Source organism: Zonotrichia albicollis, chromosome 4 (genome assembly GCF_047830755.1).
Source record: "Zonotrichia albicollis isolate bZonAlb1 chromosome 4, bZonAlb1.hap1, whole genome shotgun sequence".
Lineage (NCBI taxonomy): Eukaryota > Metazoa > Chordata > Aves > Passeriformes > Passerellidae > Zonotrichia > Zonotrichia albicollis.
Genome location: NC_133822.1, coordinates 35,272,332 through 35,295,862, shown reverse-complemented (window position 1 = coordinate 35,295,862; position 23,531 = coordinate 35,272,332). Strand labels below are relative to the sequence as shown.

At 49.0% G+C, this 23,531-nt stretch overlaps 2 protein-coding genes and 1 long non-coding RNA gene across 5 annotated transcripts in view; 1 reads left to right on the top strand and 2 right to left on the bottom strand.

Moving 5' to 3' along the window:
- The window catches only part of L3MBTL2 (L3MBTL histone methyl-lysine binding protein 2), an 18,238-nt gene extending 4,892 nt beyond the window's left edge, over positions 1–13,346 (bottom strand). Inside the window, exons 1-13 of one of the 3 annotated variants that reach the window (XM_005488660.3) lie at positions 13,058–13,346; positions 11,371–11,638; positions 11,025–11,158; positions 10,200–10,323; positions 9,211–9,290; positions 7,838–7,955; positions 7,370–7,504; positions 6,611–6,699; positions 4,829–5,060; positions 4,050–4,129; positions 3,370–3,474; positions 1,454–1,601; positions 545–627 (exon numbers count right to left, since the gene is read on the bottom strand). In XM_005488660.3, the coding sequence (XP_005488717.2) occupies positions 545–627; positions 1,454–1,601; positions 3,370–3,474; positions 4,050–4,129; positions 4,829–5,060; positions 6,611–6,699; positions 7,370–7,504; positions 7,838–7,955; positions 9,211–9,290; positions 10,200–10,323; positions 11,025–11,158; positions 11,371–11,638; positions 13,058–13,084 (1,623 nt within the window). In that variant the 5' untranslated portion in view covers positions 13,085–13,346. The remainder of the gene's footprint in view (positions 1–544; positions 628–1,453; positions 1,602–3,369; positions 3,475–4,049; positions 4,130–4,828; positions 5,061–6,610; positions 6,700–7,369; positions 7,505–7,837; positions 7,956–9,210; positions 9,291–10,199; positions 10,324–11,024; positions 11,159–11,370; positions 11,639–13,057) is intronic. The other 2 variants (XM_005488662.3, XM_005488661.3) reach the window with 2 other exon arrangements.
- LOC141728795 (uncharacterized) lies at positions 13,261–20,944 on the top strand. Its single transcript, XR_012580021.1, has 2 exons — positions 13,261–13,705; positions 17,694–20,944. It is a non-coding gene; the product is annotated as an uncharacterized LOC141728795 (long non-coding RNA).
- EP300 (EP300 lysine acetyltransferase) overlaps positions 20,135–23,531 on the bottom strand; it is a 59,676-nt gene continuing 56,279 nt past the window's right edge. Inside the window, exon 31 of the mRNA XM_005488658.3 lies at positions 20,135–23,531. Within this exon, the coding sequence (XP_005488715.2) occupies positions 21,309–23,531 (2,223 nt within the window). The 3' untranslated portion in view covers positions 20,135–21,308.

The following is a 23,531-nucleotide window of genomic DNA, read 5'->3' as shown; positions in this document are numbered from 1 at the left end:
CTTCCCCTCTGCTCAGTACTGACAAGGCTACACCTCAATTGCTCCCTGGTACAAGGGAGACAGTGGAGAGATTCCAGCAAAGGGCCAGGAAGAAGATGAGAGAACTGGAGCATCTTTTGTATGCAGAAATGCTGACAGAGTTGTGACCTTTCATCCTGGAGAAGGCTCAGGGGGTACCTTATTTATGTGCATAAATGCCTAAAATGAGGGTGCAAAGATGGAGCCAGATTCCTCTCAGTGGCTCCCAGTGCCTGGACCAGAGTTAACAGGCCCAAACAAACACAGGAATTTCCCTGTGAACATCAGGAGACAAGTTCTACCATGAGTGCCAATGAGTGCTGACACAGGTTGCCCACATGGTTGTGGAGTCTCCATCCATCTGGACACAGTCCTAAGCAACATGCTACAGATGACCCTGCTGTAGCAGGGGTGCTGGACAAGAAGTAACTTCCATCTCTGTGATCTTGTGACAGCCAGAGCTATTGCACTCCTCCTTGCTTACTCCAAGCATCCCTACACATCGTTTCTTCCTGGCAGCACTCACTGTGTTGAAGAGCCGTGATGGAGCAGCTCTTGATTTGGTCTCTTCCAGGTAACACTCCCAGCTGAATGTCTTTGCTTCATACCCTGCAGAAGGAAGAAACACTAAGAGGTAAAAAGGCAGTCACTGGGTAGACCAGTGGGGACAAAAGGCAGAGTAGGCAGGAAGGAGGCATAGCAACCAGCTGCAGAGCAGGTCAATGAACCTGCATGTACAGCCTGATCTTGGACATGAACCTGGTGCATGGATTCCATGGGAGTCCAGCACCCCTCTCTGCAGGCAAATACAGAGAAAAGCAAGCTGCAGCTCTGAACATCTGTGTCAGCCACACACCCAGAGAAAGGGGAGGACCAGCAGCAAGAAGGAAGTAGTATGTTCAAAACACACCACTGAGACCAATCTTTCTTTCTCCCATCAGCAGGAACATCAAATTAAGATGAACAGCACTGCACAAAAATGCTGCAACACAGAAATTCAGAGCAGGATTTTTCAGGTATGGCTAGATGAGGCAGCAGAAACACTCCTAGGGTGATTGTCTCTTAGGAGTTTGAAGAAATACTCATGTCAGATCTATTCATAGAGAAAAGAATAGAGATGACTGTGGACACTTAAGTAATGATTCCTGCAGCAATGCCTCTACTTATCCCTTCCCATCCTCTTTGTCATTTAAAAGCTTTTATTCTGCTCAGTTTGGGGATCATACACCTCTGCCACTGATCTGCCAGGAGCTAACCAAGGCTTGGTATATGGGCAAAGCTTAAACATCCTGGCTTTCTGAACTAGCAGTTTCCCTGAAAAACAAGTGGATTGGGACCTTGTTTTGATTTATCTGAACCTGACCCCTCTCAGAAACGCACCCCCCATCAAATTCTGTGTGCAGGCTTGTACCACAGGGCAGAGTCCAAATCTCACCTTTTGGAGGGGTCAGTTCAATGTTGTTCCTCTTACAGAAGTTGGCAGGGAAGATGGCGTGTGAGGACGCGTGATAGCAGAACCAGTCAGAGCCATCATCAGATGTTGCTCCATCAATGCTGATCATGAGATACCCATCCAAGAGAACCTGAGATGGGAGTGAAGGCATGAGTAGAGCTCTACTTGCTCTAAAGCCTCTCCTCTTCTCAAAAGACTCTCTCAAGAGTCCCCCCACATATCAATCACAATTGCCACTAGACAGTAAAATCCAATGTTATGTGTCCCAAGCTTCTCCTAATACGTTAGTCAACACAAACTAATCCTCAAAGCAGCAAGTTCTGCAGGACTGGGACCAACACTAAGAGCCTTGTGAAAGACTATGTAAAAAGCCTTAAATGGTCAGCTGTTTTGGTTCAAATTTATTTTATTGATTCCTTGTTAAGTGGTTTGTTCTGTTATACCCCCATGTTCTCCCCAAGTTAGTTTACCCCTCAGTTTTACCCTCCCTCAAAGCTGTCCCTCATGCCATTCCCCACCTCTTTTTCCAGCTCTTTCCCTGCCTGTCAAGGCAACCCAGCCCCTTTTGTTCCACTTTAACCTCGGGCCAATCCCTGACTGCAACACCCCTTTGGCATTCCCCGACTCCTCAAAGCCCCATTGGCCCATGTGACCCATCTTCTCCACCCTCCTACCCCAATTGGCCCCAAACACTTGATGTAATCCCCTCGCTCCTCCCCTGAGGATTCCCTTTTGCTTAGCTGTTTGTATCCCCCTCCTGACCTGGATCTGTGCAAAACCACTTGCACGGGAGTGCCCGAGACTGTTTCTGATCCCTTTCCTTGGAATAAGTGTTTCCTTCAAGACAAGAGCCTCCTCCTTTGTCCTCTGCCTGATCCCTGTCATGGCTTGTGTCTGGCAACTTAGAACAAGTGGCTCTAAAGGTTCTGCCTCTGGTAAATCCCTGCACTGAGGCAGTTCCCCACTCCTGGCGTGGCACCCGAGTTCTAAGAGCTAGCCCATGCTCCGTAAGTAACATGGCAGTCAGGAGCTCTGTTCTCCTCCAGAAACACTTCACTAGCAGCCCAAAAGCCCTCTCTACCAGCCAGATCATGAATTTGTTACTGGGTAGAAGGGAAAGAGCACCACCCTTGGATTTGCAACTTCATACAGCAACAAGACTTGTCCCTTCCTGTCACTCACTGGTATTAGTGCCTACTAAAGGCGATAGGCATGTCTATCCCAAACTCTTCCATTTCAAAACCTGGCTGAAGGAAACATTTTACAAGACACAAACAGCTCTCATAGCATCCCACAGCCAAACTCCCAAGTATCAAAGTCCTCAGTTTGGGTTCTGTGAGGGCAAACAGCTTCCTGAAGAAGCAGGAAAAGCCCAGATGAATACTATGCTTTCAACATTCACCACAGTTCACTGAGGAAACCCGGGCAAGGAACTTCTTGACACTAGCAGAAGAGTAGAGCTTACAACCACCTCATCAAGAGACTGAAGGTGACATGTCCATCCTCATGCCATTCCTCACATGGAGGTCACCTCAACTCTTCCCTTCTTTCCACAGGGGCCTCTCTATGCACTCTCAGAACTGGAGAACAAATCTTCCCTACTGCATGCCCAATGGTGGAAAGAGTGTGGTTGCCAGTCACACACACTGGGCACTAGCCTGCAGACCAAGCATGCTCATCTTCACGCTGTCTGTTTAAGTACACATGGTTAACAGCTTGTCAGAACTCTGAGATAACCCCCCCAGTTCCCTCCACACATCAGCTGTCCACCTCTCCTGACAGCCTTCTCTGCTCCCCCATACAAAATCTTACCTGGTCTCATTAATTTGAAAAGAGCTGAGGAGAAGCTGCATTATGCCAAGCAAACACAGCAGACCCCTTAGGCTCACTGAACTTACCTTGCAAACAGTGGCCACACAGATGTTGCCCAGATTCAAGGGGTCAATGGCTTCCAGTTTCATGCCTCGCTCAAACCATCCACCTTCAGAGTAGACAGCTCGTACCTAAGGGAGACTCTGGTACACCATGTGCTGCCAGGGGTGTGGGACAGTCCCATCCTGACACCGAGCACAGCAAGTACAAACAGGATTTGAAACTTTACTTGGTTCAGCTTGGGAGGGGAAACCAAAAATATTACAAGAAATTCAAAGGGGCAGCCAAACACACACTATGTTTGTGTCGGCAACCTTTTGCCATGGCTCTGGTCAGTCACAGAGCCCAGCCCAACTGCTGCTCCACAACAAAGCAAGCTTCCTTGTCATCTCAGTCCTTACCAGCATGATCCAGTTCCTTGTGAGAACTGGTCTCTCCCATGCAATCCTCTTCCCTCTCCAACTCAAAGCTCCCTTGCTTGCCCTTCGATTGAGTGCCTCAATCTGTCACTGTCCTTTAATTCTTTCAGCTTTTTAGTTTGACTGCTCCTTCTGAACAACTGCCTTGACACCCCAAAGATCTTACTGCCCTTAGGTATAAGAAGACCACCCTCAACAACCCACAAGGCAGCATGTATGCCCAGGCAAGGAAGTGCTATCACTGCTTCCTTCTTTGTGACCCCCACAGAAAGGCAGACTTGTCCTACCTTCTTAAACAGATAGGGCACAGCATCACAGTAAATCTTCCTGAAGGTGGGATGGTTTGCCATGTCATTACGTTTTTCGTCTGTGAGGAATGGAAGAAACACAGAGAGGTAAAAAACCTGCAGCAACTGCAATAAGGAAACAGACTGGTTATTAATTTTCCTGTGAGAGCCTAGCTGCTATAAACCTCCTCAATATGTGACTATTTAATAAAAAGAACAGGTCAGTCCCTCTACACTTCAGGCTGTGATGAAGGGCTTGTTCAAAAGCAGACGGCTGAGCTTCCTGAGAACTACTGATAACACATGCAGCTATAATCACCAGGGAGAGGCAGGAATAGAGACACAACCAAAAGATCAGCAGAGCTCAAGTCTTGCTTTTTTGTCTTTTACTTTGCTAGAATAAGCCAATCAACAATTCCTCTTGGTAAAGTCCAGAAAAATGCAACCTGATGGCATCCAGTGTTACAGAAGCCAGCATGAATTTCCTCAAAAAAGACTACAAACATCTGTCATGTTGCAAAGTCGGCATTCTCACACTACGGGGACAGACTGTCTGCTTCAGGTATGAAACCCTACAGTTGCCTGTTGTGACCTGTGATCACAGGGCTTTTATCTATCCAGATAAAAAACCAGCAGACACAAAACTAAGCAGACTTCACCTGTTAGGTCTTGAGGTGACTACCTCACTCCCAGCATGTCAAGACTGGTGTCAACAGCAGGGTGCAGGCAGTTCCCAGCAAATCAAAAGATGGCTGCAGTGGCTGATGGCTGATCCTTACCTGTCTTCTTTATGTCATGGCCGACTCTCCGTGACCAGCCCACAGGATGGATGAGGGGACTCCACATGTGGCACCAGAAGTCATCATCACTGTCACCATCCTCATAGAGGAGTCTCAGTCTGCCCCCAATGACTGTGTCCACCACTGCCATACGTGTCTGGGACACATGGTTCTTATCCACCACCTCGACCCGCATGCCCTGCCGGAACGGGTACTTCATGCTCTCTGCCATCTGGCAACAACCAACAGAGGAGGTGAGATCAAGCACAGTTCTCCAAACACTTGAGAGAACAGCTTTCCCCACAGACATGCACCCTGGCACTGCCCAAAGCTGACTAGGAAGGGACAGGTAGCTGGACAGTGTGGTTGGGCACACACACGCTGGGTCTCCCTTTTGTCCTGTGGCCTCAAAAGAGCTACCCCACTCCAGCCCAGCAGCAATGCTCAGCCACCACCTTGGGTCAATGTTCCCAGTGAGAACTTGTGTTCACAAAGGACTGAGTAAGGAATGGTGTGTGCCTTTTTCAGTCATGAAAGTTTTGAGGCTGCAATTAGTTAGATGTGTAGTTGCAATTAGTTAGAGGTGTAGTTTCCCAAAGTGCAACAGGATTCAGTTGACTTCAAAAGAGGTCAGGTTCTTATTTTTACCTTTATATTCTGATCAGAGGTTTAACTGCATGAGGATCATCTCCCAACTCCATATCCAAAGCCAGTTACTCAGCAGACTGACCCAAAGGGACAGTAGAGTCACTGGCTGCTTTCTGACTTTTTTTGAGACCTTTGGTTTGCTCATGCAGCCTTGTCCTACTCATCCACAAATGCCCAGTGGTGTTTATAGAACCCCTGACATTTTGGAACTGTGATCCCAAGATGCCATGCAGCAACTAGGAAACACAAAATAGATACCCAAACCAGCCTACACCTGAATCCAGAAGAACTTTTAAGTTAAAGTCTTCCACTTCCTGTTTATTAGGTGGGAGTGGATGCTAAGGGGAGAAAGACAAAAGCAATGTCTGTTTCTCTCCACCACTTCCCTTTCAGCTACAAGCTGGGGCCCAGGAACAAGCAGCTACAAACACCCTCCTAACTTTCTGAGAAGTAACATGGGAAGCACTGACTACATCCAGATCTCCAGCTCAGTGTCACCACTTACCCTGCACACAAAAAACCTTATCACCTGCCTTCCTGCCTGATGTCTCTGGGACAGTCTTCCTTATCTGCCATTTCCAAAGCTCCTAGCCACAGGAGACCCTCTTCCCTCTAACACGGTCTAATCTCAGCACAGGCCACACAAAAACAATCTTGAGAGATATAGAGATGCCAAGGCCATGGCACTTAAAGGAAGCCTGTGCCCTTCTCACTCCCTGCAGGCTGCTTTGCTACCAACACTGAAGGCAAAGATTTTTGACTCTCAGAGTTATTCCCTGGCACTGAAACAGGACAGTGAAAGGCCAGGTTGGAGCTGCACTGGTCTCTCCCTTCAGCCAAACCTCATCCCAGTATTTCTTTCCCAGCAGATCATGTGACAACAGCTTTTAAAGCCTGTCTATGACCCAAAGCAGAAACTGTTGTGCTGAGAGGGCATGGAGGCTGTGCCATCCATTACCCACAGCATCATGACAAGTATCTAAACAGCATGTGGAAGCACTCAGTGCCCCTGCCCTGCCCAGGTTTCAAGGCACACAAAAGTTACACAGATCAGAACAGGAAGAGACGTGTTGAGCACATGTCTTGACATCAGCTTCATTTCCCCCATGCAAAACAACAGCCTCCCATGGTTACCTTTATGTGGAAATCCACTGGGATGGTCCTAGCTCCCACCAGTTTTTTCATGAGGTAACTTCTCCAGTCAGTGTACTTGGCATGGATAGCTACATATGAGCAGGGAAAAAGTCCATCTTTATGACCAAAATAATTACAGCACCACACCTTTCATCTCTCTGCTAGCCCACTAGCACTAAAAGGCCTTCTTCACACTCAGATTCTGTACTCTGTCTTGCCAGCTTGCCCGACATCTGGCTGAAGGGATCACCATTACAGAGTGAACTGGGCCAAGCAGACACTCAACTCCACTGATCTAGATGAGGAGGTGGTAATAGAGCAAAACACATGAGCCATACCAAGCAAATCTCAGCTTGCCAGAATTCCACTCAACTGGCATCCCTCTCTGAACTGCTAGCTGTGCAGGGACTGAAGTCACTGCACTTACCAGAGATGCTGCCCAGGATATAGGACCAAAATGTTCCCCAAAGTTCAAGTCTAGCCACCATGTGGATTAGAAGGAGGAAAAGCCACCTGCACTTGCCCCTGCAGGTCTGCTGCTGCTCTGCATGCAGCATCCCCAGGTCAATAATAGGGAGATGCAGAGGGAGCAATCCAAGCAATCTCCAGCTTCCCAAACTCAAACTGCTGCTTGTAACTCAAAGCACAAATGGAGCTGCAGTCCTACATGCAGTGGGAACACCGGTCCCTCTGTGCTAGGCATAAACCAAAGCTTCTCCATGCCCAGGTATATGCTCACCCCTCTTGTCCCACACTCACTTTGTGGTGGTACCAGGATTTTGCTGTTGATGGCACACCAGCCAATGGGGTGAATATCCACTGTGCCCAAATTGCACCAGAAGTCATGACCAGCATCGTTCTCAAAGCCCTCATATCGCAGAAGGGCCCTGTATCCTGCCAGGACAGAGCAGACAAACAAAGGCATCAGAAGCCAAGAATTTGGCACCACAGGCTTAGTACCCACAGCATGGCCTTCAGCACTCTGCACAGGTCACCACAGATTCTCCAGCAACTATTCCTGCAAATTGACCAGCAACCAGAAGAGGAACCACAAGCTGGCTTCCTCTCACTCCCTCACCATGGTTGGCATTTCCTGTTCCAAAATCTCTCAGCACTTCTAGAGCTCCAAAGAGCTGCTGTTTTGCTTGACCAGCTACCCTCAGTTCTCTAAAGCTTCCCTCAGAGCTTAGCCCAGCCCAGCTGTCAAAGATTACTTTGGAGACTTACCTACAATCTGGATGACAGATGCAATCCAGTATACACGACTGGGGAGCACAGCATCACTGTTCAGCACTTCCACTTTCATACCTTTCACCACATCATCCCACTGATCAAAGAGCGGCACCTGAAAGATGGAGGCAGCCATTGAGGCAGGGAGAGGGATGAGGAAATCAGAGCAGGGTTCAGGCCCTTCTGGTTTTCAGAGACATGTCTTAGGCAGCTACACCTTCACCTTAGGCACAGGCTTGCATGCCTTACCCCTCCTGGACTTGCCAACATCTTGAAATACAGTTGAACTGTCCCAAACATCTCAGTGGGATGTTCACTGAGGATCCCAAAAGGCACAATACAATATAGCAATACTTAACTGTTTCACTGCCAGATGTCCTATTATTCCAAAGTAGCTGCTGCCATTCCTCTATGGCATAAAGATACCTAACAATGAGGATAGCTAACATGTCTGCCTAACCTATCCTCAAGAAAAAGGAAATGTTGTCAGTACTATCAGACAACAACTCAAAAGGAATATAACAAGTCTTATAAAAACTGGACATGTTGGAGGTGCAGCTACTGCCAGGCTCACATAAACTTAATTCCTCTCTGCACATCAACCTGGGATGTATTCAGCCATACAAACTGCAAAATTAGCTTCCCACTATCATCCCCAGTCAGAACTAATTCTGTTCCCAGTCAGCACTGAGCCATTACTACTGATGCCTGGAAAATAGAATAGATCTTCCCAACAATGTCAGAGTCAATACAAAAGTAAACCTTTACTTGAAAGTTTTCAGGTACACAATATGGCAAAAATCACATGTGGTACAGTAATTCTACAATTTTGATAAGATTAGTCGATTAGTATACTATCATATACTGTCCAGGTAAAATGTTAGTTGGTTAGGCAATAATTCCTGGGGTTCTGACATCAGTCCAGAGGCTTTGTTTGCCCACTTTTGTTATGTCTGGTTCCGATTCTGGTTGAAAAACAGAATGTCCTTGTAGCTGGTTCTGCTCTTGGAATAAGACTACAATATTTCTGAATGTGTTTATAAGGTTAGCTTATTGTTCCTACATATAGGGAAGAAAAATACTAGAAGCTACAGCCATGCTTTTAGCAATCTACAAAGCTACAAATATATGAAAAACACAAAAAGCTAAAAATCACGAGCATCACTACCAGCAGTGTTTCTGCCAAGTCCCTGGACCCTTTGCTAGACTCCCATTCTCAGCTGCCAGGAACCCCAACTCCTTTCCTTGCATCACCAGGTCTCAATAACCCCCTGCTGGGCCTTTGCTCACCCCCTGGCACAGGAGCACAGGGGGCCCATGCACAGGACATGCCCTGTGTGCCCTGCCATGCACAGCAAAGTAGAACTCACATGTTTGAAGCAGCTGACAGGAGCTGCCTTGTAGCCGTGCTCCTTCAGGTACTTTCCCCAGTCAAAGCCCAGGACGAGTGCTGCAAGCAGACATGAGAGCAGAAAATCAGATGAGACACAGAACATCAGTTACCTCTAGACTACAGCCTGCAGGCACTAGGACACAACACACAGGGATTATGCATTCCACTGCATTTTCTGTGGTGGGAAACTAGACCCTATGTGAGTGCATGGTCATCAACTCCCAAAAGAGGCAAAATATATTATTAATCAATATTCACTGTCACTAGTTTTTGGGGGAGCAGAAAGGGCAGCAAAAGGGTCAAGTCCAGCCCAGGGCTAAAGCACTCCAGGGAGAGTGCATTCTTTCAGGTTAAACCACTTCACATTTTGCCTCTCAGCAGCAACACTGCCGGGTGATATCAGCAGTATGCTTGCTTTCCCAGACGATGCTGGGAAAATCAGATACTAATTTGAGAGATTAATCCCACAGTCCCTCCTGGCTGCAGGCTCCAGCAGCAGTCTGCTCAGGGATCACTCCCTGCTGCTGCCATGCCCCAGCCCTCCCCTTCTCCCTACCACAGTAAGCTGCTGCTTCTTCAGCTGCAGTGAGTGGTTATTGCTCCAAGTGATCAGCGAGTGACTCGGGGCAAATGTAACTCCCCATGAGCAGTGGGGCAGCAGATGGCTGGGGGAGGCAGGACACCTTTAAGTCACCTTTGCCAGCAGAAGTCAGCACTGGGACTGGGACCACAGAGCTTACACTCCAGGTCAAGTCATACAAGGAGTGAGGATGGGGCTACAATAGTGGATGGGCAGGAAGAGGAAAAAAGACATGTCCTGTGTTCTGCCAGCTCGTGGCAGAGCGACCCACACACATGGTACAAGGCAGGGTACCAGAGAGGAGGAGGAGGAGGACTGCAGAGCTTACAGCCCTCAAGCTGTGTGACTCCAGCAGCTGCACCTCCTCACCCCTCACCTACACTCACCATCCTGACCTGTCAGCGTCCCATCTGCCAGCTGTCCCGTGCCCTGCGAATGGAGGAAGGCCCCGATCTTGGCTGACCAGGATGCCTTGTGCAGAACTTTAGCTTTCTTTGTTGGTGGTTTCCCCTGCAAAAGAAGGAGCATTAGAAACATTAATGGCACAGGAGACTAAGCCACCCACTGCAACTCAGTATCCATCTCTTCCTTGGGGCAATTTTCAGACTACTACAATATTATTAACATTCACAGCAACAAGAAACAGCAGGTAAAATACCAGTGTGTCCTTTCTCAGCTATTAGGGAGCACCACCTTTAAGCTGTCATGCTTTCTCTGGGGACTTCAGGCAGGAAGAACAAACTGGGAAAATCAGTCCGATATTTAGAGAGCAACCACCTACCCCGACATATAGGCACATCCAGCTTCATCCCCAGGAAATCTCACAGAAATACAGACTCTCTCTGAAGAGCTGGAAGTCTGCTTTCCTAAAGTTCAGGAGCATGACTTTACTCCTTAGCTGACCTATACTCCTCAAGATTACAAATTCCACCAATGCATGACACCACTGCAACTGAAGCCACTGCCTCCAGTCTTGGCATCCCCAGTTAGTTCACTTACCTTGGTGAGCATCCAATCTACTGTTGCATTCCCTCTGCTACAGTTCTCTATTCCCTGGCTTAAGAAATTATCCCCCATGCATTCCAGGAGTCTCCTGGATCACCTACAGCTTGCCATGCTACTTTTTGCAGGTATAGGGGTGGTTGAAGTCCCTCAGGATGACAAGAGCCTGCGATGGAGCCTGAGAGCCAGCTGGAGAGGTTCAAACGCACCTGCAGTCTGGCCAGGATGCTGGCCTTTTTGGAATTTGAGGAGTAGCTTCTGGAGCAGGAGACACTGCAGAAACGTTTGGTCTTGGAGAAGAAAGCCTCCCTGGTGCCCACAATCCCACACATTTCGCACACAGCTGCGAGAAGGAAGGCCAAAAAGATGAGGATTTGGCAGAGTCAATTCGCTACAATGACAGAGCTGAGACCAGCTAACCATCATTATACAGAGCAGATCCCCCACACGGCCCAGAAAATGCAGTGTGAATCCAAAGCTGCTCCCCAAGCACCCCCAGGGTGCAGCCACACCCCCTTCACTGCCCCTGAACGTTTCAGGCAGCGCAGGCAGTACCTGGCTCGGAGCCACTGTCCTCTGTGAGCCGGCCTGTGGACGGCTGGTGCATGGGAGAGGCCGAGAGCTCGCCAGCTTCCCGCTCTGCCACCTCGTCATCGCTGGACTCCTCCAGGCAGGAGCTGCTGTCACTGCCCATGCTGCTGTTGTAGCACGTGAGGCTGTCGTAACCCCCAAAGATGTCCAGTTCATCGTCCTCCTCATCGTCATCACCATCCTCCTCCACCCGCTCCAAGGATGAAGATTTGTGGCAGAGGGCAGGCACCAGCTACAAAAAGAGCCAGTTTGCTTTAAAACAGACATTTTACATGCCAAACACCACATGCCATTTTGCTGCTGGGGGAGGCCCTCTTGGGCCAGGGGGTGGCCTCAGAGAGGGCAAGGAGTCCACATAACCCCAAAGGCAGGACTCTGAACACCTTCCCCCAGACAGGTCCCTTTGCTGGCATTCCACATGCTGCATTCTGCTTCCCAAGAGCAAAATGCCACCGGGCTGTTGCTAGACAGAAAGCAGCCTGAGGAACACAGGAAAATACAGAGCAAAGCACTGCCTTGCTGATGAAGGACAGATGAGACTGTGTCCTTCCAGACAATGTTCCTCCCAACACAGTTGCACAGCACAGCAGCACAGACACTGTCACAGTAAAGGCAGCACAGACTTCCAGAACAGAGCACAGACTGCACGTTCCTGCCACCACAGCTCACAAGACCAGCACAGCCTGGAAGTCAGCAGGGCAGTCCTGGAGACAGCTCATGTCCTCTGGAAACTGCACAGCCCACAGCTGACCTTGGTTCAGAAACTACACCAGCAGAAGGCAGAACATTTGCTATTGGTTTTTGCCTAAACCCAGATGCCCCTACAGCTAAACATCTTCACTGGCTCTTTGTACTCGCTGTTACAGCAGGAGAGCTGCAAGGCTGAAGAAAGAGCACAGAAAAAGTGTGTCTCAGACTAGAACAATCTTGAACCAGGCTCCAAATAAGCATTAAAGAAGCTGGAAAAATGTGTTAGCAACTCATGGAAGAGCAGTAAGAACTCAGCATCAGCACAGGAAGGGATGGAACAGAAAGGCAGACACAAACAAACAGCTACATGAGGCAGGACGATACCATTGCTCCTCCAAATGGGCAACAACAAAAGATCAGCAGCAAGCCCATCACCTTCCTTTGCTAAATTCCGTCTGATCCCTGGCTCCTAGCTATCATTACAGACAGGTGGACAGGAAGATCAGACTTCACTCACGGCTGTCTCCCCGCATCCTCCCTGGCTCTCGCACAAACAGACCCAAGGGTCCCAGGTTACTCCCTGAACAAAGAGTTGCTCTCCTGCGGATCCAGGCCCTCAGGCAGCATTCCTGACGTCTGAAAGGCCTGAACTCCTCTAGAAAATAAAGGTTTTCATCGCCTTCTGGTCCCTGTATGGGTGCATTTTACAGCAGCTCGTAGGACGTGAGCACCAATCTACTGTTACTCTTCCACAACAGGTGAGTGAAACTTGCGGACACCTCACAATCCCCAGGGCTGCCAAGCAAGGGCAGCATCACCCGGAGCCTCCTCGGGAAGCTGGGGGGGACGCAGGGCCCCATCCCGCCGGGATCAGACGGACCCACCGCTGTCCCCAGGAGCACCCCAGCCCAGGCGCCAGAGGAGGAGGAACCGCCGTCCCGCCCCGTCCCCTCCCGCTCACCTCCGCCCGGTCCCTGTCCCGCTCCATTGCTCGCAGAACGCCGCCAGCGCGCCTCACGCGAGGGCAGAGCGTCCCCCCGTGAGCTGTGCGTCTGATTGGTGAGAGCAGCGGAAAGCACAGCCAATCAGCGGGGAGTTTGTTCCCGCCGCGCTGCCCGCGGGGCACGACGGGAGCTGTAGTTCTTTTCCCGCAGCCATGGGTGCTCGTGGCGGTCCCGCCCAGGAAAAGGCTGGGCCCTGCTGCCGTCTCCCCGGCTCCGTTCCGGCTTGTGGTTCGGGGTTCGCCCACTCGGGCCCTGAATGGACGGTACCCTAAAGATCATCCAGTTCGGTTGCCCAGAGCCCCATGCAGCCTGGCCTTGAACACTCCCTGAGATAGGACATCCAAGTTTCTCTATGCGGCCTGCGCTGGTGCCTCAGTGCCCTCACAGTAAAGAATTTCTTCCTGTATCTAATCTCAATCTGCCCTTCAGTCTAAAACCACTACCCCTTATTCTGTCACTACCTGCTCGTATAAAAAGTCCATTTTCCTCCTTTTCATAACCCCCCTCTGGGTACTGGAAGGCTGCAGTGAGGCCTCTCCAGAGCCGCCTTTTCTCCAGGCTGAACAACCCCAGCTCTATCAGCCTGTCAAGAAGCTTATGTAAAGGTAAGCCCCTGGAGGCAGTTCTATTTTGCACCCTTTTATTTTGTTGTCACTGTCACTGTGTTGATGTTGTAGGAAAAAAAAAAAAAGTAAAAAAGGGCTGTACAGAGCATTCTTAGTCTGTATGGGCTTTGTAGTGAGTGGCTGAACAAATAATGTGTGAAGCACAACTGTACAATCATAGGTGCAGGTGGGAGTAAAGCAGCATGAAAAAGGTGCATTCCAAAGGCTCACCTTATACATGGATTGCTCTTCCAGCAATCCAAAGGCTGGAAGAGGCTGTTATAAACACAAAGGAGTGTCACTATCCATATGAAACACACTGAGAATCCAGGGTAGTGGTCACAGCCTAATTACAGGGGGACCATGTCAGGGAGCTGGCAAAGCCAGTCTGCAGCTTGATCAGCAAATTTCCATAGCATCAGGGATCCTCCACATTCAGGTTTTCCAAACAGTCCTGCAGCAATGTTAAAAATAGAAAATTGCTTTAAAACACAATATAGTTAATAATGAAATAAATCATAATGATTGTTATTCCCTAGTAAATACTGCTGGACTATGCACAGCAGACAGCAAAGCTGTTTCCAGAAAAGACACAATCCTAAATTAAAGGCTCATTAAGTCTTTCTGCTGCAATCAGCTTTCATGGAACACACTGGGAGCTCTAACTGGTGTGCATCCCCTCCCTGCTCCCTTCCCAGGGTGGAACAAGCAGAACTGCTCCCTTAGGTCACACACAGGCTGGCTCAAGGCTTCTTGAAGGCTTCAGTAGAAATGAGTTCTGTGCTGACACAGAACAAGCTTAAATGGCAGTCTCCACACCACAGCTGTTCATTTGTCATTGCAGTTCTAAATAAGCCTTTTCAATAACTAATAGTATTTAAATAAATTAATTTTAATGTGAATCAAGTTCAACTTGATTGAGGAATACTTACATTCTTTTTAATAATAAAAACTCTGTTATGGAACAATAATCATAATAGTTTTGTAAAGCCAACTCCTTTCTTTAGGGAGAGAACAGCACTGACAATCTCAGGTAACTAAACCCCAACACTTAGATCAGACTTCAGTTTTCCCATCTCCTTCCCTACTGTGTTCTGGGCTTGGTCTGCGTTTTAACATAATCTGCAATAAAAATTGTAGCAAGATGGGTGTCAAAGGGCTGCTCTCAGGTGCAATGGCAGGAGGAGCCCTGGCTGCAGTGAGAGGGTTATGGCTGCAGGACAGGGGCCAGGCTGCCTCCTCAGGCACTCAGCTCCAAGGTGAGCAGCTCCTGTACTTCAGCATCTGCTCTGTCCCTCAGTACCACAACTTCTTGGAGGGGCCTTGTCTCACTGGCTCTCTGTGCTTGTACTGGGACTGTCCTCTCCCCCATGCTCTGGGATGCAGAGCTCATGTTCCACGTCCCCAGGCTTCATAAATTCATCTGCTGCTTCTCCAGAGCCTCCTTTTTGTTTTCTACTCTCTTATTTCCAAGAGCTCATGAGAATCCTGGTGCTTCACTTCCAGCACTAAGTAGCAGCCACCTGGTTACAGGCCTTCCCAGTTCTTGTGTGCAGTGGGAAGTGGCACATGGCTTTTGCAAGGCACCTCCTAGCTGACACTGTGAAAAACAAAAAGACTTTGAAAGGTTTAATTTTTGTCATGAGCACTGGGAAGGGAACCATTTTGAAGAAATAGACTTATTTAGTATTTATAGACATGTAAGCCTTGGTACTGTCTTTGAAAAAGGAAAATAGGGGAGACGAGCTTGGAAACCCAACAAGGAAACAGATGGAATAATATAATAAAACATATTCTGCTTAATCTTTGGCAGAATAATTTTACCAAGGTAACCATGAAATGAAGAGAGGCGTGTCCTGCACTATGTAAGAGCAGGCAGCAGCCTACTTGCAGGTGGGAGATTTGAGCAGTTGCTGCTTTCTAGATCTCTCTCGTGGGCTGGGGAGCTTGCAGAATACCCTTGTCAGATCATCTTTAATGCTACACCAAAGTTCTTCCACATTTCTTCCCACAGCCACTTGTCACTGTCACAGTAATGGAACAGTTTGTGTAGTGAACAAATAATGCATCCCCAGACCCCACAGGTGACCCAGTTAAGGGCACAAATGCTAAGTTAGCCTGTCCTGCCTTGCTATTTTACTACCACATTCAATCATCAATATATGTCAACACAACGCTACATAGAAATACTAATGCAACAGTAAATAATTTTTGTCCCAATTAAAAAAACTCAAACAAGCAAGCGAACAAAAAATCCCAAAGCAAAACTAATCCCCAAAAAGCAGCTACAGCCAGTTCCAAGGAGAGGGAAGAGTTAACTGCCTAGGAAATAAATCTCAGTTTGAAGTGCTTATCCCATCCCAGACCCTCAGGAAATCTGGCTTTTGAGAGCTGAGCTGTGCTGCCTCTCAGTCCCTCTGCAAGCTTTTCAAGGAAGACATGGGGACTTGTCTTCCTTGTCCTGCTAGGTCATCTTCCCCAGCAGAAAGGGCAGCCTGGAGCAAGTCCAGCTAATGGCAGAAGATGTCACTCCATCCACAAGGCCTGACACATAATATGCAGTTTGCCAAGGTGGAAATCCCTTTACATATCCTTTCCCAAGTCACAGTTAAGGGCTCTCTCTCACTCTCTGTGGTGACACCTGGGCCCACCTGACAGAACAAAGGGCTTGAAATCCTTCAATACAAGCTCAAACTGAGATAACAGTGGGCAAACAGAAGAGCACCTGAGGTCTTTTCCCCCCTCTTTTTTTCTTTTTTAAAATTTTTTTTTAAACTCATGAGTTTGGAGTTCTGACTTCTGGTGGCTGTAACTCAGGCTGTGTGGTTACAAGCCCTGGCAGTGTGGGTGGCAGTAGACCCAGGTCACACCTCAGGCTGCCCTGGCTTTCCATCAGCAGGCCTGGTGAGATATCCACTGCATGGCTCCCAAAGCTTTGGTCACCACAGCATCGTACTGGGAGCTCATTTCAGTGCCACGCTGCTGTGGGGCAGCACAGTGAAAAGCAAAAGTGAAGAGGAAACAGAATGGAAGACTCTTTGCTTTTCAGGGCAGCAGAAGCTCTGCACTTTCAGCCAAAGGATCAGGGTTGGCAAAGAGCTTTCTTCTGGTAATGACCTTTCAATTCCTGCTATTGCCCTGGGGGCTGCAGGGACACGAGGAGAACCAAAATAGCCACTGCCAGTGCTTGGGATTGCATCCCACATAGTTCTGTGCTCCCAAGATACACCAGAGCCTGCCACCAGCCAGCACACCTGGGGAAAACCACAGCCTGAGCTGTGCCAGCTTCACCAGGAGCTAGCAAGGGCTTCAAAGATGACTGAGGGAGATGGTGCCAACAGTAATTTCTCCACCCTCCCCAAATCTACCACATTCCCTACAACAGAGAGACAACAGGGAGAGTAGATTGGAGCCATGGCTGATTGCCCATCAGCTACTCCAAGCAGCAGTCACAGGACAGGTTTCCCTTCCAAACACCCAACGTCCCTTCCTGGAGAGTTGAAACCAAGACCCTGTTCTAAGGGAGTGCAACTGAAGCAACCTGAGCAAACCAAAATGCCAGAGCACAGGCAGGTAGGCAAATGCTGAGGCACATGCCACACCTGCAGGGCTGACAGAGCAGCTCAGCAGCTCTCCAGCCATGAAGCAAGCACAGATGCTGCTGCAATTCCTGTGGATGGAATGTGTTGTGCTTTTACACTTTCAGGGGCCAGGCTAGGCTGTGTCTCAGGCTGGGATCTATGGCACACAATCTGCTTTGACAAGCTGAGGGAAGAAATGGCTCCTTGGGCGAGCTGGCAGATACCCCAGCATTGTATTGTAGGAAGGCAGCTGCTGAGAGGGTTTGTAAAAATAAACATTCCCCAGACAGAGCACCCTGTGGCTGGTCTTCAAATAAAAGCTCATTTTTAGGGTAAAAGCATCACACACCTAGGCAGAACTGGTCATAGGAGCAGACTCTTCTGACTGCTGCTGTCTTTCACTACAGGATCTGTTCCAGAGTGCCCAGAGAGGATGGGCTGGAGTCCTTGAGTTTGGCTGAAACTGGAAGCAGCAAAAAGACCATCTTGGAAACAGGAGGTGGAGTTTCTTGCAGAGAAATTGTGTATCATATACTGGAAAAATGACACAAAAGCTGGAATGGCTGTCACTGTCACATCATCTACCTCAGCCAGTAAGAGGTCACAAGCTCTGCTTTATGTGAGGCTCTGTCAGGCTTTGCCTGGGCTTGTCCTGGCCTGCCAGGAGCTGCTGTAGCTCGTTTTGCTGTTACAACAGCTGGCTAATGACCAAGTGACTGCACCAACATTGTCTTGGGTTTGTGCAATTATCTGGTGTTTGGGCATAGTGAATCCAGCAAATGGGCAGCACGGTGATGAGAAGACTAGAGCCTCTGTCAGATGGGGAGAGGCTGAGGGAGCTGGGATAGTGAAGGTCAGACATTAGAAAGTTTACATTAATGAACTACACATTATTTGAGTACAACCATTAGCATAGTTGTAACTGGACAATCAATATCGGACTGGATTGCTAGAACTTTGGGTGTGAATTCTTTTTGCTGGTCCAAGAGTCTAAGAAATAGGAGTGAAACAACTCAGACAAAACTGAATGGCAAGAGAGATACAGATGACACCCTAATTTTTTTGTCACCATGAAATCCTCCCCCTACTTGAAACTTGGGCCAGAGCAGTGCCCTAGATGGTGGCTTCTGGTTCTCCAGTAGAACCAGGGAAAGCAGAAGTACAGGGATGTCAGGAAAAGAAACCCTATGCAAATTTTAGACTATTGATCATCCACATCACCTCAAAAACTGAACTTGGCTCAGAGTCAGCACCTACAAAGAGGGACAGAGCAGCTGTGCTGTCACACAGAATGCACCATGGCATCTTTCAAGCAAGTCTCTATGTTAACATTTGAAGTTGGAAAGTCTGTAGTGTGCTCTGCAAGGTCCCAGGACTTCCCCACTTCAGATGCTTTCATGCAGGTCAGGACAAATTCTAACCATGGTTTGTGTGCTAACTCCGTGGCACAGATGAAAGCTGTTTGCACTAAAAGCCTTCAAGTCAGAAGGCTGGGCACACTTTTCACATCACTAGCCTGCATGTAGTCAGAAGGAATTTTATTTATGCTCCATCCTGAGAAATCCCTCAAGGCTGAAAGCAAAACTAGGCTTTGCTTGGTGGAAAGGAAAGAAGAGGAGAGCTTACTGTGCAGAACTCAAATCGAAACAATCCCAGGCTGCTGTCCTGGTATTCAATACATGGGATTTTTTTGCTTTCTACTCTTCTTTAGGTCAGGAGCAGTCCCTCCCCATGCACCAGGGTAATTGTGGGCTTGGTGCAGAGCTGGTCTGTGCAGTATGAGGTTTAGTCAAGGCTGAATACCAAAGTCCAAGGCTGCTTTCCTTAAGCCTGCCACAAATTTTCCACCATCTTGCTGAAGGCTTGCCACCAACCCTTTTTAAATACAAGATTCATTGTCCTAATTGTGTTTATATCCAAAACCCAAGCATTTTACTCCCACTTTTGAAGCTCTCTAACACCCATTCACACTGTAATACCATTACTTTTAATTGGCACTTACCCCCTCCATCATCTTCCACCAGCAGTTTCCTGAGGTCAGCTTGCTTGTTTTATCTATCTGGGATGTGCAGATACACTGATGTTCCCAACACAGCTGGCATTACACAGCTCACATCCTTGGTCCCATCTGGGTTATTCCCTAGGCACATGCACACCATAAGGCTGGATTTTGAGAAGCCCTCACTGCACCAGCCACATCCAGCACAACCAGCTTGAGCACAGCACGCGCCACGACCGGGTTAACTCCGTGTGAGCACAGCTGTGGGCAGCACACGCCTGGGGTCACTGCCAGCACACTCCATGGTGGCAGCACCTCTGTTCTGGAACGCCTCAGATGTGACACAGGGTGACTGGGCACCCACGCCATCCCGGTACAGCACCTGCCTGCAGGACATCCACACAAGCTTACCTCATGCTCACGCTTCAGTGCCAAAAGGCGCACAATATACTCCAAGTGAAATAGGATCTTTTAATATCACATATCCAAACAAATAGTTGTCATTTCAAAATGCAAAATAGGTCCTTTGAAGATCAGCTGCTCCCAGGCCATGTGAGCAGGGCGGGGCACAGCTGACTGGCACAACTGTTGAGGTCAGACCTCGTTTCTTTGGTAAGATACATGCCGGGAACAACGCGACTGTAGAGTTGTACCAAAAGAGTCCATTGAGAAGACTAATTATTACTCCACACCCCTTATTAGAGATTTGCATTTTAAAACAGTCATATACATTAAATAGCTCTCCGATGTCTAGATAGCAAACATTTGAAGTAGCACATACTCCGCTACCCCCACCATTTTAAGAACAAGCAACACATGTGGGAGAGAAGGGAAACATTAAAAACAGGCTGTCTGTCTCACACAGTTTATTTAACAATAGGTAATAAGAAATCAATTTTAACAGTCTATACAGTGATCGAAAGTTCTTATTTATAAGTAACCAACTTTAATTGCATGATATACAACATTTGAGGGTTTTTTGCTTTCTATTTTCAAGTTTTACAGAAAATGGAAGAGGGTGGGAAAGGGGCATGGGAGAGAGAAAGCAAGCATAAAGAAGAAACCCCAGGGACTTTTTCTCAGGTTGAAATAATCCCGTTGGAATTGTTTCTTACCCTCTTTTTTATGTTTTTTTTTTCCTTTGTTAGATGTAAAAATAACAAAAAAAATTCTTTCAAGAAAACAGAAACCACAATATATATACTACATCCATTTGGCAGCTGCCCCTGTGTATTTCCAAAAATGTTGTCTTCTCTCTACATGTACAAATTACTTTAATACTTGAAGATTTTTAAGCTCAGACTCTTGTATAGAAAATTCTTGGAGGACAAAAGTAGACTTCAGGAGGGGACTGAGTTATTTAATATTTTTACATTTTTCAAAGAATTGACGTATTTCCAACCAAAGAGGAAAAGATTGGTATTTATTTTTATATATATATATTTATATATGTAATGTAGTTTTAAAGCAACATTAACCCCTTTTGTCCTCCGGTTTTAGGAAAGGTTCTCCTGTGTTTTTCTGTTGTTCTGTTTTTGTGGTGGTTTTTTTCGCAGTGACATCAAGAAAAACCAGAATAGGGAAAATGTTTACCATCTGCCTCAGTAAATAATAACTATCAATATTACATATTTTCATTAATTTAAAAAAAAAATAAAACCTATTGAGAGGCATGAGCAGGGCATCCTTTGGTGAGCAACCAAAAGACCGCCTTACTCTCCCAACCTCCCCAACGCACACGAGGAAAAAAAAAAGCCAAGAAAAAGGACTGGTTATGATTCCAGCCATAACAAAAATATATTCTTTGTACTCTACTGTCCCTCAGGTTCGTTGTCGGTTTGTTTTTAAAACCACAAACTACTGCTGCAGAGTTCAGATGTGTTCCAGGGAAAAATGTCGTTTTAGCTAAGAAAGATTCAAAAAAATTTGTCTTCAGTACAAAAAGTCTTGCGAAAATAAGTTTTTTTTATTTTCTTTGTTTTTTAATTTTTTTTTTTTTTGCTCCCAAAATGCTACAACGTGTCTAGTGTATGTCTAGTGTACTCTGTGAAAGGTTTGAATTCAAGTCTGAGTTCTCGGAGCTGAGCCCCAGTTCCGTGGCGCTTGTACCATGGAGGCCTGCCATGCCGGCATTGCTAGCAAGCTGGGAAAGCATTGCACTCTGGTCCGGGCTGGCAAAGTGCCCTTGATCCATGGGGTTAGCCTGGGCAGCTACCAGTCCTGGATGTGGGGAGCTGGTCTGCGGGGACACGTGGTGTGGAGAAGGCTGAGGCTGCATCCGAGGGGATGGGCTGGAATGAGGGGGCTGGGACTGGGGCCGCGGTGAGGGTACAGGCTGTGGAGAACGCACTTGATTGGTGAGCGATGAAGGGAGCTGCTGGCCCTGGAGGTGCGGGGACTGGGCCTGATTGGGGAGCATGTGCTGTTGGGGACTCATTGGATTGGGCTGAGCTGGGGATCCCATCTGCTGCTGAAGCAGCCTCTGCTGGAAAGCCTGTTGCAAACTGGCTCCTGTCTCTGCACTCATGGCCTGCGGAAGCTGGCTTATTTGTCCCATGTTTCCTTGCTGCATCTGCTGCATGTGATGCTGCATTCGCTGCTGCTGCTGCTGGGGATACCCGACACCCTGGGGCTGCTGAAACTGGTTGTGGTTGGCCATGCCCGGCCCCAGCGCCGGTCCCGCTCCCTGCTGCTGCTGCTGCTGGTGGCGCTGCTGCTCCATCATCTGGTGCCGTCTCATCAGGAGATCTCGGAACTGGGGAGCCATCCCAGAGTGATTCATATTCATCTGCTGCGCCTGAGGATTCATCCCAGCCATGGCCTGCTGTGGCTGCTGCTGCGGCTGCTGCTGGGGCATGCTGGGTCTCTGCACTCCTGCTTGCATGGGGTTCATGTTCTGCATGGCCGGGTTGGGGTGCACCCCTCCCTGCTGCCCTTGCATGGCCTGCTGCGGCTGCAGCCCCGGCTGCCCCTGCGGGAGGCCAGGCTGCCCCGCCATGGCCTGCGGGTTCTGCGAGCCCGCGTACTTGGCCGCCCGCTGCTTGATGAAAGCGGCCAGCAGCTGGGGGTTGGAGTGAAGGATGTTAAGCACCTGCTGCTGCTGCATGGGTGAGCTGGGAGACCTGAGAGTCCGCAGTAGGTTTTGTAAGGCCGCCTGGGGCAGAGGTTGTTTGGGCTGAGCGGCGCCAGGTACCTGACCCATCCCTGGCTGAGGGGCCATATTCATCGGCTGACCCGGCTGAGCTACTGACATCATGGATGGCCTCTGCATTCCTGGCTGCAGCTGAGCTTGGGGTAAGGCCCCCTGCACCCACGGCGGCTGCTGCTGAATTCCTGCCGGCCCCATTCCTTGATCTATATGGCCGCCGGGACCTCTGCCGATCTGTGGAGGGTTCATTCCCATCGGTGGCATCTGGGGCATCTGATGCTGAATCGGCCTTTGGAAGATCTGAACCTGTGCCATCTGGCGCTGGGTCTCTGCTGCCCGCTGGATCTGCATGGCCATTTCCACCGCTGCCGGAGGAGGACCCTGAACTGGCGGCTGTGGCGGCTGAGGTGGAGTCGGAGGCGTCACCTGGCCGCCTGCCTTGCCCTGGGACACGGCGCCGGGGGGCTGAGTTCTTGGCATGGTGTAGGGCGGCATGCTGTTGGGAGGCGCGGGCTGAGGCTGTGATGCGGGCTGGGGCGGAGGCTGGGGCTGCGGGGTTTGCGGCGTCGGGGGCTGCTGGCCCGTCGGAGTCGTTGGCGTGGCCGGCGTGGGCGAGGGCAGTCCTTGCTGCTGGCCCGCCACGCCCGTGCGCTGCATGCTGGCCATCCTCCTGCGGAGCATCTGCGCCTGCTGCAGGCGGTGCTGGAGCTGCTGCTGCCGGAGCTTGTGTTTGATGTTGAGGCAGAAGGGCACGGGGCACTTGTTCTCCTGGCAGTGCTTTGCGTGGTAGCAGCAGAGAGCAATGAGTTGCTTGCAGATGGGGCACCCTCCGTTGGTCTTGCGTTTGCAGCCTTTGGTGTGCTGGACGACCCGTTTCATCTTCTGACAGGACGGCAGCGAGCAGTTGGCATTGCGGCACTGGCAGGCGTGCACCAGGGACTGGATGCAGCGCTGGATGCTCAGGCGGCGCGAGTCACCGGGGCTCTGCGTCGTGGCTGTCTGCTGGTTGTTGCTCTCATCGTCCAGACCAAGGCCTAATTTTTCCATCTTGTGGTCGTGGTTTTTAGTGTTATAGCAGGTGATGCACAGGTCATAATC